The sequence below is a fragment of the Heptranchias perlo genome, chromosome 6 (genome assembly GCF_035084215.1).
Source record: "Heptranchias perlo isolate sHepPer1 chromosome 6, sHepPer1.hap1, whole genome shotgun sequence".
NCBI classification, from domain to species: domain Eukaryota; kingdom Metazoa; phylum Chordata; class Chondrichthyes; order Hexanchiformes; family Hexanchidae; genus Heptranchias; species Heptranchias perlo.
Genome location: NC_090330.1, coordinates 64,327,841 through 64,342,510, shown reverse-complemented (window position 1 = coordinate 64,342,510; position 14,670 = coordinate 64,327,841). Strand labels below are relative to the sequence as shown.

The 14,670-nt window shown below is 42.6% G+C and overlaps 1 protein-coding gene across 3 annotated transcripts in view; it reads left to right on the top strand.

Annotated features, from left to right (window-relative positions):
* Window positions 1-756: 756 nt before the first annotated feature.
* Window positions 757-14,670, top strand: part of tdrd3 (tudor domain containing 3) — a 140,985-nt gene continuing 127,071 nt past the window's right edge. Inside the window, exons 1-2 of one of the 3 annotated variants that reach the window (XM_067986435.1) lie at window positions 757-1,002; window positions 12,675-12,759. In XM_067986435.1, the coding sequence (XP_067842536.1) occupies window positions 965-1,002; window positions 12,675-12,759 (123 nt within the window). In that variant the 5' untranslated portion in view covers window positions 757-964. The remainder of the gene's footprint in view (window positions 1,003-12,674; window positions 12,760-14,670) is intronic. The other 2 variants (XM_067986436.1, XM_067986434.1) reach the window with 2 other exon arrangements.

Below are 14,670 nucleotides of genomic sequence, written 5' to 3'. Positions count from 1 at the left end.
ATCACAAGCTTTCGGAGGCTTTCTCCTTCGTCAGGTGAAGAAAGCCCCCGAAAGCTTGTGATTTTCAAATAAAACTGTTGGACTATAACCTGGTGTTGTAAGATTCCTTACATTTGTCCACCCCAGTCCATCACCGGCAACTCCACATCTTGCTACCCTGCCAAATGGGCACTCATGTGAGCTTTCTGCGGCTGTCAGGAGTCCTGGAACGCGCTGTTAGCTTCACTGTTATTTATGCAGCATAATCCGGCCCAAAATCTGGTCATTTATTTCAATGTTGTTTGTGGGAGCTTGCAGATTAGCTACTCCGTTTCCCTACATTACAACAATAACTACACTTCAATAGTAGGTCATTGGTTATGAAGGACGTCCTGAGGTTTGCAAGGCGCCATACAAATGCAATTACTTTCTATGCTTCGTTGTGTGAATTGTCGGTATGTCCCAAATTGGGAGGTAAACAGTATAACATTCTTATCGGGAAAGTGTGACCAAAGTAATGTTATAACTTTTGATTTTTTTTCTTGTGCGCACAATATTGAGAACAAACCAAAATAAAATGTGTCCGCACGTAAGAAAATTGAATCCTGGTACATGAACTTTAATTTTCTGAACGATGAGCTGGATCAGTCGCAGACCATTTCTCACCCACCTGTTACCATCTCGCACCGCCTGTCCGCTTTGTTACCTGTTGGTAATTTATGAATGACGGCTGGAGTCGACGTCTCTTGACGTCGATTGGTGAGCCTAACTGTCAATCACTGCTGAGCTCGCGACGTGACCGTTGAGGCCTGCGTGTTGTGACGCGGCTGCGAAGCGGAGGCCCGAGCGGAGATCGTGGGCGGTTGCATGGTTTTAATATGAGTTTCGTGTATTTCTCATTCGGGAGCTGTGGTCGTGATTCTCAGCTCGTCTTCCTTTCTTGCGCCGGTCGCGCAGCGTTCGCGGGAAGGGCGGCCGAGTGAAGATGGCTGACGCGGGCCCGGCTCTGGCCCAGGAAGGCTGGTAAGTGGCGCGTGCGGGCGGGCGAGCGGCGTGAGGCTTTGGCTTGCACCAGGAGGGGCTGTCAGTGACTCAGCCCGCGGCGCTTGAAGGCCCCGCTGTTAGCGCGTTTCGATGTAAATGGACAGGTCGGGGTGGGCTGGAGTTGGTCCCATTTGTACAATAGGCCTCACTCAAAATGTGTTAATGCAAATTCTTATGAATTTGTGATCGTCTTTTCTGCCCCCCCCCCTCAGTGATTTTAATTTTATATTATCAATGGGTTATTTTGTTAGATGATTTTGTACCACCTTTTGGGTTGTTTTTATTGCTTTATATCCAAGTGTGTTGTTTGTTCACCACCCCCCCGCCCCCCCCCCCATCATGTGAACAAATTAGATGTGAGATTTGGAGATGCTTCTTTCTCCAGTTATGACCCTGCTGAATCCATAAATACAAGTTGATGGGAACTCACGTTAGATTTCCTATAATTAGGAAAAGTGGGATTGCTGTGATGGGGGGAAAAAGTGGCTAATGTGGAATGTCATGCTGCTGTCAGCTTGGCTCAATGACACTCTCTCCTTGGGAGTTATAAGGTTGTGGGTTCAACCCCACTCCATAACTTAAGTACCTTAGTGATGGACATGAAGTGCTGCTCTTTGGATGAAATGTTAAACTGAGTTCCTGTGAGCCCTTTCGTAGAAGCAGGACGTCGAAGATCAGGGAGTTCTTTTGCTGTATTTCTGAAGCTATGGAATTGTCTCCCTGAACCTCTGCACCTCCCTCTCCTCCTATAGGACCCCCCCCCTGAAAACTTATCTCTTTGACCAAGCTCTTAGTCACCTGACCTAATGTCTCCTCCTTTGGCTTGGTGTCAATTTTTGTCTTATTACGCTCCTGTGAAGCGCCTTGTTATGTTTTCCGATGTTGAAGGCTATATAAATGCAAAAGCAAAATACTGCGGATGCTGGAAATCTGAAACAAAAACAGAAAATGCTGGAAACACTCAGCATGTCAGGCAGCATCTATGGAGAGAGAAACAGAGTTAACGTTTTAGGTCGATGACCTTTCATCAGAAACATTTTCTGTTTTTGTGTGCTATATAAATGCAGCTTGTTGTCTTGGCCAACATTTCTTCCTTAACCAGGACCACCACAAATTCATCTTATTGCTGTTAGTGCAGATGCTGCTGTATGTGTTTATCCACAGAATGATGACTGGAATTCGAAGTGTTTTGTGTTATTTTTGAGAGGTGTAATCAGGCACTTGTTTTTTCTTTCATGCTCTTCAGTTAAATTTTTAGACTTAAAAAAAAGGTAAATCCAATAATCTAGTTCAGGAATAACTTTGGACCATCGACCTGATGGCATCAGTGTTTATAAGAATAATCTTGTTTATTTCTGTTCTGCATCACAACCTATTCTTTATCGGAAACGATCTTAGTTGGACCTATAGTTTTGTTTGGTTGATTCTTGTATTTTGGTTATAATTTATCATTATGCCAGAATAAGATGTATATGCCTCAGAGAGGATACAGAAACTGATCCCAAGTGTAAAAGGGATGATCTAAAATGTGGAAAGTCTTGAACTGAGCCCTTCAGAAAGAAGGTGGTTACGGGGTTGTTATTGAAATAAATAAAACATTGAATAGTAAAAGTATTAAATAGCACAGATAAAGTAAACCCACATTATTAAGAAAGTAGGCGAAGGATTTAAATGAAAATAAGTTTTCACTAAAGTTAAAACAACTATCAGGCAGAACTGTACACAGTGATAAATGTTTGGAAATGGCTCCACTAATGTAAGTAGTATTGAGCCATCTTTTTAAGAATTAATTATATAAACAAAGCATATGTAAAAGATGTCCAATAAGCACTGTGCTTTGACTATGTGAGTCAACCAGTCTCCTCTACTTTATCCATAAGCGAGGAAGCAACTTTGTGGCTGCTGTTTCTATCTAGCACTATATAAATTAAATATGTTTTTCTTTGTTAACTGTTCTACAGGTGTACTTGCAGACTGAAATATTTTATAGAATTATTAAACCAACAGTAATTCAGGAACAGCTGTGAACCACCAGACTTAATGGAAGCAGTCCTATTTCAATGTTATTGGGATTGCAACCTTTTCATGCAAAACTGTATTTCTTGAATACAGCATTTAGATCCTCCTGTTTCAGGCGTGAGCCCTGGACGCTGATGGGGAATGGTGGCGTATTCTTTATTTTTCATTATTATGCAAAGATAAGTTGTACTGTTCAAATTAAGTGAGGCTGATCTTAACTACTAGTCTGTATGTTCACCTGACTGTGAAATGAAGCAGCTTATCAATTCTTATCAGGCACAGACTGCCTTTGGAGAAATTGAAGAAGTACTTGTGTGAAAGACACAAATATCTGAATCAGTTCACAAGGGGTGAATATTGTTACGCACCAGGCCATGATATCCTGCAATAGATATCGGAAGATGCTAAATGCCAAATACCTATCTCCAACCTGGTACATCTTGCCTATCCTTTCGTCGTACCTTGGATTTTAAAGAAGTTGAGAGATAAAACTTGGATAAAGGAATATACAATAATACTAATTTATATTTTTCTTGGAAAATGGACAGAATCACAGGATTTGGTACCCAAAGCTTATAAGAATTCAAAACATTATGTCATGAACACATAATTTGATGTGTTAATCAGTGCCTTGAGCACATATTCCTGGCTGACACTTCAGTGCAATATTGAGGCAATGCTGCACTGTTGGAGGTGCCATCTTTCGGATGAGACATTAAACCGAGGCACCGCCTTCCCTCTCAGGTGGATGTAAAAGTTCCCATGGCACTATTCGAAGAAAAGCAGGGGAGTTCTCCATGGTGTCCTGGCCAATATTTATCCTTCAACCAACATCACTAAAGCAAATTATCTGGTCATTATCTCATTATTGTTTTTGGAACCTTGCCGTACGCACATTGGCTGCCATATTTCCGACATTACAACAGTGACTACATTTCATAAGTACTTCATTGGTTGTGAAATGCTTTCCGATGTCCTGAGATAGTGAAAGGCACTTTGTAAATGCTGGTTCTTTCTTTTTAGTGGACTTGAGAATACAATATGTGTTACAACAGTGGTTAACGGTTATTTATCAGACTGGAGGGAAGTATACAGTGGTGTCCCCCACTGGTCGATATTAGGACCACTTCACTTTTTGATATATATTAATCACCTGGCTAGGTATGTAGGGCATAATTTCAAAGTTTTCAGATCTTTGAAAGTGTGGACAAGTTGATAAGGTTGTTAAAAAAGCGTTTGGGATTCTTGGCTTTATAAATCGAGGCATCGAGTCCAAAAGCAAGCAAGTTATGGTAAGCCTTTATAAATCACTGGTTAGGCCTCAGTTTGAGTACTGTCTCCAATTCTGGGCACCACACTTCAGGAATGAGGGTGCAGAGGAGATTTACCAGAATGGTACCAGGGATGAGGGAGTTCAGTTATGTTGAGAGACTAAAGAAGCTGTGAGCTCCGAAGAGCAGAGAAGGTTAAGGGGGGATTTAATAGGAGTGTTCAAAATTATGAGGGGTTTTGATAGAAAATTAGATTGGAAAAAACTGTTCCCACTGGCAGGTGGGTCGGTAACTAGAGGATACAGATTTAAGATCGTTAGCAAAAAATCCAGGGGGCGATTAGAAATTTTTTGAGCAGTGATTTGTTATGATCTGGAATTCACTACCTGAAAGGGTGGTGGAAACAGATTGAATAGTAACTTTCAAAAGGAAATTGGATATGTACTTGAAAAGGAAAAATTTGCAAGGCTATGGGGAAAGAGCAGGGATGTGGGACGAATCGGATAGCTCTTTCAAAGAGCCGGCACAGACGCAGTGGGCCAAATGGCCTCCTTCTGTGCTGTATAATTCTAAGACATAATACCCCTGTTGTAAACAGCATATCCTCCTATTGACTGAGCAATGCCATGGGTAATCCATTAGTTGTATGTAAATTTCATATGTATAAATGAAATCTGAAAGAAACCCATCTACAGTGCAACTGTTAAAAAAAATGTCATTTGCCTATCATTAATCTTTACTAAAATGCTTTGTAAAGCTCTTAAACTTTTATCCTACATACATCACTCATTGGGAAGACAAATTTTGAACATTTGCCTTTATGATCCAAAACTGAAATGAAAAATATATCCACTTCCCACATTATTTACAGTATAAATTGATTATCTTAAGTTACCTCAACTATTCCAATGGACAGAATATCAATTCAGTGTGCTTTTTAAAAAATTACTGTACATCAGTTTCCTTGATCTTTGACTTGGAGTATACATGCAAAATTGTACTGTATATTTTTCCTTGGGTATGGAGTATGGTATCCATCTGAAATTCCAGCGGTTTTAATTCTCAGGACAGGGATTTACAGAGAGTTTGCAACTTAGCTGTAACAATTAGAAAAAAACTTTGTTCGCTTCGGACAACAGTGTCATCTGGTACGGCACATTTTCCTTTGCATTTTTTTTTCTTAGAGGTTAAGGTAGCTATGGAAATTTGTTTTTTCATAGATTGCCTTTAATCGACTCTTGCTTGTGAAGATGGATGTAGTTGAGACAGGATGCTGTATGGTTATGAGGAGATCATTTTAACTGCAAGATTTTTGCTTACCGGCTTGATTAATCAACATCACTTGTGGGCACATACGAACAATGACGGACAGGAAAAGACCCTCTGGTCCATCCGGCCTGTCCCACACAATTGTGTTACCTTATGTATCATAATATTTCCACTCCCCACCACACTCAAAACCATGTCATCTGGGAGAGGCGAAAAACCAGATTAAAAACCCAGGCCAATTTGGGGGAAAAAGAATCTGGGAAATTCTTCTCTGACCTCCCGAGGCGATTAAAACTAGTCCAGGAGATCACTGTGGCCCTGATAATTCTATGCATTACATCACCTACCTTTTTGTAAGAGGTGACCTCCGTCCCAGCCAGAAATAGGTCCAGCTCTTACTTGAAGGAATTCAGTGAATCAGCGTCCACTGCACGAGCCGGCAGCCTGTTCCAGAGGTCCACTATTCTGTGAGAAAAGAACTACCTCCTAACATCTAACCTAGATCTGGCCTTAGACAACTGAAAATTGTGACTCCTGTTCCTCCTGTACCTATTTAATTGGAGCAAACTGTCGACTCAGACTCTGATTAATACTTGCTTTTACAAGATATTTCTTCTTTCCCTTTTACTAGCATTATTTATTTTAATCTCTAGCACTAGACCATACATGAAAACTGGAGACAAACTGAGAATGAAGAGGCATTCTACCATTGTGTGTGGCCTGAAAATTTTGAATTGTAGCTCATCGTCCATGCACAACTTTTTCCTTTCCTGCTTTTTGCTTATCTATGGCATAACTTAGAGCTACTGGTTGTATTTTTTTGTGTTCAAATTTAATTTAAATTTTTTTTTCGTATTATTGCGATGGCTCCCAAAACATCAAACTCTCTTTAAACAATGACCTCTTTGTGAATTTTTGCTGTTGCGTATTTGAGTATTGCCTGAACTGTGGGAGTTAAACCACATCTAGAGAATGAGGCAGGAATACTGAGGTATTCAAACATTGAATAAACTTGGATTCTGTTGTTATGGAAACTGCATAAAGAAAATAAGATGTACCTCAACAAATTTGACTGGAAGTTAAAATAATTCTAACCTTGTTGATGAGGCCACATTTGGAATATTGTGCATAGTTTTGGTCATTTTGTGTTCAAAAAGATATTGATTAATTGGATAAGGTTCAGAAAGGAGTGACCAGGATGATTTGAAGACTTGAATATACTGCTTTATAGTAATTCGAGTAAAAATCGCTGACTAGCCAAAGGTGAGGCTACAGTGACATCAGTTTATCCACATACACTAATTTTAGTAGAAAATGCCGTACAAACAGTACAGGTAAATGTAACAACATCTAGCAACATTCATTGCGATACTTTGCAGTCTTTCTCTTTCACCAAAATTTGAAATTGTGGCAAGACTTTATCAGAAACAGTGCATCTTAGAGCAAGCTTTAGGTTTTTGTCCCGCAGTTCTGATATTTTGATTTCATCAGACTCATCATTGACAATGTTGACTTGCACAACGAGACCTGCCAGACTCGCCCCTGTGCCCTGTTGGAGATGCTCATTATTGGTTGGGCTGACTTTCGTGTGGAGCAGTTATTCTGATTGGTCGAGCTGCCCATGATGACGGCTCCTCTCTTCATACAAGATCGTGGTGTTTCCATGGTGTTTTCAGATGTCCTGACAGCTCAAGCTGTCAGGAAATGCGTCTATGCCAGATTCTCAGCCGCACTCGGAAGACAGTCCAGAATGTCACCCGAGCACAACGCAACGCCATCAAAGCTCTCAAGACCAACCGCAACATCGTCATCAAACCAGCGGACAAAGGAGGAGCCATCGTCATACAGAACAGAGCGGACAACTGTCAGAAGCATACCGACAACTGGACAACCAGGAACACTACAGACGGTTACCCACAGACCCGACCAAAGAACACACCCATCAGCTCAACAAACTGATCAAGACCTTCGATCCAGACCTTCAAAACATCCTACGCACTCTCATCCCACGTACTCCCCGCATGGGAGACTTCTGCTGCCTCCCAAAGATACACAAAGCCAACACACCCGGACGTCCTATCGTATCAGGCAACGGAACCCTGTGTGAGAACCTCTCTGGATACATCGAGGGCATCCTGAAACCCATCGTGCAGGGAACCCCCAGCTTCTGTCGCGACACTACAGACTTTCTACAAAAACTCAGTACCCACGGACCTGTTGAACCAGGAACACTTCTCACCACGATGGACGTCTCGGCACTCTACACCAGTATCCCCCACGATGACGGCATCGCTGCGACAGCATCAATACTCAACACCAACAACAGCCAATCTCCAGACGCCATCCTACAACTCACCCGCTTCATCCTGGATCACAATGCCTTCACCTTCGATAACCAGTTCTTTACCCAAACACACGGAACAGCCATGGGGACCAAATTCGCACCCCAATACGCCAACATTTTCATGCACAAGTTCGAGCAGGACTTCTTCACTGCACAGGACCTCCAACCAACACTATACACCAGATACATCGACGACATTTTCTTTCTATGGACCCACGGTGAGGAATCACTAAAGAGACTACACGATAACATCAACAAGTTCCATCCCACCATCAAGCTCACCATGGACTACTCCTTGGACACACGAATCTCCATCAAAGACGGGCACCTCAGCACCTCACTCTACCGCAAGCCCTCGGACAACCTCACGATGCTCCACTTTTCCAGCTTCCACCCTAACCACGTCAAAGAGGCCATCCCCTGTGGACAGGCCCTGCGAATACACAGGGTCTGCTCAGACGAGGAGGAACGCGATGGACACCTACAGACGCTGAAAGACGCCCTAGTAAGAACGGGATATGATGCTCGACTCATCGATCGACAGTTCCGACGGGCCACAGCGAAAAATCGCATAGACCTCCTCAGAAGACTAACACGGGACGCAACCAACAGAGTACCCTTTGTCGTCCAGTACTTCCCCGGAGCGGAGAAACTACGCCATGTTCTCCGCAGCCTTTAACATGTCATCAATGATGACGAACACCTCGCTATGGCCATCCCCACACCTCCACTACTCGCCTTTAAACAGCCACCCAACCTCAAACAAACCATCGTTCGCAGCAAATTACCCAGCTTTCAGGAGAACAGCGTCCACGACACCACACAACCCTGCCACGGTAACCTCTGCAAGACATGCCAGATCATCGACACAGATACCACCATCACACGAGAGGACACCACCCACCAGGTGCACGGTTCATACTCCTGTGACTCGGCCAACGTTGTCGACCTCATACGTTGCAGGAAAGGATGCCCCAGAGCATGGTACATTGGCGAGACCATACAGACGCTGCGACAACGGATGAACGGACACCGCGCAACAATCGCCAAACAGGAGGGTTCTCTCCCTGTCGGGGAACACTTCAGCAGTCGTGGACATTCAGCCACCGACCTTCGGGTAAGCATACTCCAAGGCGGCCTTCGAGACACACGACAACGCAAAATCGTCGAGCAGAAATTGATAGCCAAGTTCCGCACCCATGAGGACGGCCTCAACCGGGGTCTTGGGTTCATGTCACACTACACGTAACCCCACCAGCGAACAAATGTTATCTGTTTTTAATATAAGGGGTCATTGACTGTCTTCCTTCTCTTTTTTTTTGGGGGGTTTGTATATTCGGTGGCCTTTTAGGTGACACCTTTCTGTCTGCTCACTGTGATTGCCTTGGCAACGGGCAGTAATCACCAGGCATTGTTCTGTGATTTTCAAATGCGAAGGATTCGAAAATTTCATTTCCACACCATTCACCTGAGGAAGGAGGAAGCCTCCGAAAGCTTGTGGAATTTAAAATAAATTTGTTGGACTATAACTTGGTGTTGTTAAATTGTTTACAATTGTCAACCCCAGTCCATCACCGGCATCTCCACATCATGTCTGTAGGTGGCATTGTAATAGGGTGTTTCCATTTAGAGCACTTAGCCCTTCATCATGTTTTTCCTGGTTATAAAACAACTAACTGCAATTAAAAACACTTGGTTTGAGTCTGCAGCTGGAGGACAAATTACAAAAACTTTATTGAGGTAAATTTCAAATTTTATTTTAAGTGCGTCTGTTTGATAGTGTACTAATTATACACTTGTCGTAGCTTTTAAGTTCTATAAACTAAGTGTATTAATCAGAGACCGACTGGGGTCAGAGAGGGGGGGTGGTATGTGAGAGTGTCCTTCATGTTGTAATTGTCAATTAGTTGTGAAGCCAACTAATTATCTCCCCTATGTTTTAAGTTAGAAAATATAATTGGTAGTTTGATTTTTAAAAAAACATTTGATTGAATTTTGAAAGCAAACAAAGCCTCGGAGGGAAATGTATAGCAAGGCAGCGGAGGGGGGAGCAGGTTAAGAGTGAGGAGGCCTCTGCATCTCTCCACCTGTGCTTGGGAGTGGGGGGATGGCTGGAGGGTTAAAAGTGAAGTGAGTGACAGTGGAATGAGGGGGAGGGGTGGATACAGGGGTTGAGCAGGTAATTGGGAGGTGAGAGGTAGTGGTTAGTAGGAAGGGGTGGGGGTAGTGGGAAGATGAAGGGGTACAGGATGCAATGGGAATGGTGTTTGGGAGAAGCATGAATGATGGAGGAGGGAATGGGAAGGGAGCTGCTGAGGGCTACTTGGGATTTTAGCATGGCGGTGGGAAGTAAGTGGGTGGGTGATTAGTCATGTGGAAAACAGAAAAAAATTTTGAGTGTTGGTTTGAGCATTTGCAACTCAATTGAGGGGCCTTAATTTCACTTTCGCGTTTCGCCTTTCCAAGCTGCGCAGCGGGCGTACTGCGCATCCGCATGAAGTGGTGTGAACTGGAGTATTTGAAGGGCAAGTGCAAATGGATTTTGAAGGAGAAAGGAGGAGCATTGAAAATGCACCACTGAAGAGCCACGGCAGCACCCCGTATCAGCGACGCTTTCCTTTAGTTTCTACTGGCTGGTGTCAGAAGCAGGAGGGAAGTTCTCTATCCAGCTGACAGGAGAAAGCGGTCTGCTTCTGCCACTAAGAAGGCGTGGCTGGAGGTGGCAGAGGAGCTCAGCAGCAGGAGCACAATGCCCAGGTTATGGGTGCAATGCAGAAAGTGATTTACTGACTTAACCAGGTATTTTTGATGATTCACCTACATCCTGTGAAAAGAACCCCCCTCCCTCACTGAGTTGGTAAGCCTTCTTCATCACATCATTCTTCACATCCACTTAAGTCTCATCAACTTATCTTCACTTTCTATGCACTTCCCCATTTGTGAACCCACCACAGCCACTCACCCGAATCCTGTTGCAATGTGATGAATCTGTCTGATTGTCACCCTCTGATGCATTGGTTTCATTGTCAGCCTCACTGAAAGCAGTGCATCCATCGGGTGACCACGTCACCGTCAGTTACTCACAGGTCTGTTCTTTCTCCCCTTGTAGGAGAAGAGAGCGCAAATGCAAGGGAGAGGAGTAGCAATGGAGGTGGGCCACCAGAAATAGTACCATTTTCAGATGCGGAGGAGGAGGCGATGGACATCAGTCGAATGGTTGCATGCCTGTTCATTGGAGATGGAGAGGCTAGCAACCCACTGGTGATAGAACATGTTGTCACCTGGTGATTCAACATTCACAAGTGTGCACGAGCAGACATTGGTGGCAGGGGCGGCTGTGGGGAGTCTGTGTCAGGGGGTGCACTGCTCAGCTGGACACAGATGCTGAACCCCGGGGATGTCATTGAAATTGAGAATGATGGAGGTACAGCTCCACCTTTACGAGGTAATGGAGAACGTGTCACGCATACTCTCCACAATAGCGCAGAGGATGGAGGAGTCCAACTCCATCGCTAATGGATTGGTGGCACAAGTAAGTGCACGAATGTGTTCGATGGAGAGAGTGGCAGCCTTCATTGAGCTTCAAGCACAGCTCTCAAATGAGTCCATGCAGGCCATGACAGCGGCCGTGCGGACTCTGGATGCCAACAGGGAGTTCTCCCAGTGCCATCTGTCGGTCTGGGAGCTTAAAATTGCAGGTTTCCTCCGACTGCTTCCCCACCTTTTGAGTTGAGTTTGCACCCGGGTGACTTTAGAGCATCAACACATAGTGTTGACCAGTTTGCACAATGTTTTCTGTGACTGATGGCCGTTGCATGTAATTACTTGTTATCACCTCATTTGACCCCCTTGATTTATTTTAGTTACTTTTGTTAAAAACAAATTAGTTTGGATGGACCAACCCCTTTCTGAAAAAAAATATAGTGGTGTTGCCCTTTGGGGGATACACTTGATTGTGTCCACAATTCCACTTTATTCTTCTGCTGTTGGTTTGAAGGCAGTCTTTTTTATATTAAATTTTTTAAAAAGAGCTGCTGCAGCATAAAACATAGGGAGCGTATGTATGTTTTGTCTGATCAGCTGAACCCCCTCCCCCAGCCAGTGTGTGTTTCTGTGGACAGCCCTCAAGGTTAAATTTATTCTGCAAAATTCTGGTTAGTTTTTAGTTTCAATATTGTACTAGCATTCCTATTCTTGAGCAATAGTTGGCATTTAGTGTTTATCATTTACAACATGGAAAATATATTTTCAGATGGTAGAAATTCCCCTTGCTTTGACCATAAGTATTCAAAGCTACCTTAAGCTCACGTTTTGTACTCTTATGTATGTTTAGCTCAGTGGTAGCATTCTTGCCTCTGAGTTAGAAACTGGACTTCAGCACATAGTTCAGGCTAATACTTCAGTGTTCTACTGAAGGAGTGCTCGACTGTCAGAGTGCCATTTTGTTGCTGTGATGTTAAACCTTGGCACTGTCTGTCTGTCTGTTCAGGTGGGCATACAAGATGCCATGGTACTTTTTCAAAGAAGAGTTCTTCTGGGGTCCTGGCCAACATTCATCCCATAATCAATATCACCAAACTAACTGGTCATTCATTAAATTGTGGGACCTTGTTTGAAAATTGGCTGTTGAGTTTGCCTACAGAAAAAGTGACGACACTTCAAAGAAAATACATTTATTGTGAAGTGCTTCGGGATGCCTTGAGGTCATAAAATGTGCTATATAAATGCAGGGTTTTTCTTTTTACTAGGTATCTTTCTCAAGAAGGAATTGAAGCTTGCACCAGTTCTTCCACTAAACTTGATGTAAAGGACATCATCCACATTGCACTAAATGTAAGTCATTTGAAAGATGATTTTATTGATATTTACTTGTTTGATCATATTGTGGGATTGATGTGATAGTTTTTCTGTCAATTTTTGTTTCAACCATGTTTGTAAGTGTTGCTGTGTACAATGTTAACCACATGCATTCTTAACTTCAATTTCATTTGTTTTATGCCCCATATAGTTTTATAAGTGTAATATACCATGTCACATTTCTTCTCAGGAGAATACTTGACTGGAGCAAGCTGTTGATTGCAGTTTGTTGCTGGTATATGCTGTGACATTAAATACAGCTGTATTTTATATGCTAATTTAGACTGCAGAAATAAGGATTTGCCTTTTTTTGTTCTTATCCAGTTGACCATTAGATCATTCTGCCTTTCCTGACCAGACATCTGCATATTAAAATTGGGTGCACCTGTAGCACCTGTTGATCCTATGGGTATTTTCAATGTTAAAGGTATGCTATGTGGCACATAATCGCTGTCACTTTGTAGTGAGAGGATATCACTGATTGTGCAATCTGGCCACCAGGTTCCCACAAATTGCACAAAATATTTTATGAAAGTTTGTTTTCATCCACTTTTTTTTCTTAGTAATTGCAATTTTTAGTGTGCTTAAAAACAGGTTTGAACAAAAATTCAAAACATTGCATCTTTCATACTAAAATGGTTAGATTTATCCATTGAATTATCTTTTTTGTTGTTTAATATTTTAATTAAAGAAGGCCTCGGCCTCGCCCAAAAGCTTGGGCTTCGGCAAAACATTTTTACCTCAACAGTTCAGAGAACTTTGTCACATCAATGCATTCTGAGAATTATCCAGCGTGCAATCTGTGCGTCAATAAGTGGCTGTGCCCACTTATCCTTTGAGGATTTGAGAGCTGCTTTGTTTTTTCCAAAAGTCTGAGAAAGAAGCTGAAGATTGAATTCTTAAAGCTTTTACTTCGGGCAAGTGATGAATTTTATATAAATATGTTACAATTGTGCTTTTTTTGTGGTGAACTGCAGACAGAAAGAGAGGCAGCACATGGGAACAGTAATGTGTATTTGTGGGTTCTATGGTTGGGAGATTTTGAGCCTACTCTTATCATCTGAGGTAGGATCACAGGAACATGAGGGTAAGGTGGTAATTAAACCCCAGGCGAAATACCTTGCAAAATAGCGTTCAAGTTCCATATAGTTTTAAGAGGGAGTTATTCTTTTAGAGGTGGAATGAATTTATATTCTGCCTATCCTGAAGTATACATTTACCTGACGAAGGAGGAAGCCTCCGAAAGCTTGTGAATTTAAAATAAAATTGCTGGACTATAACTTGGTGTTGTAAAATTGTTTACAATTATCCTGAAGTAGGCCATAGTAATCCTCTGACTGTAAAACCAAGCCATTATTTGTTTTTCATTCCTAGAACCTGGAAAGTAAGTGGATTTGTCTCTAGAGGCTTGCAAAATGCCAGTGGAGTGCATGTTTTGTGGCATTGCTTGGCAGGTATAAAACACACTGCTGTTATTTGACTTGAGCCAGTGCCCTCTAGCCAGCTACTTGGAGGCTTAATTGGAAACTGAGTGGCATGGGAGTGTGTTTGAACCTGTGAATTTCCACTCAGTAGCTTTGGGTTAATATATAGTACTACTATGCTGCCGAGATAAGTATGTAGTTAATTTTTTATCAGTAATTTTCTTGCCATGTTACTGTATTTTGGTATATGTCTTTGTGTTTTTTGGAAAAACTGCTACCACCAAGAAGAGTCATGCCCCTCGTATGGATTTGGAGGGAGAGTCAGGTGTGATGACTCTGATGTTTAAAACATCTTGAAGTAATGTTGCTTTCACAATCTTTCCCACGAGTAACATGGGTTCTTCCTGGTGGTATGTGGAGGGTATTTTCCAGAACAACGTGCATCCAACTAAGTAGGTAGTTA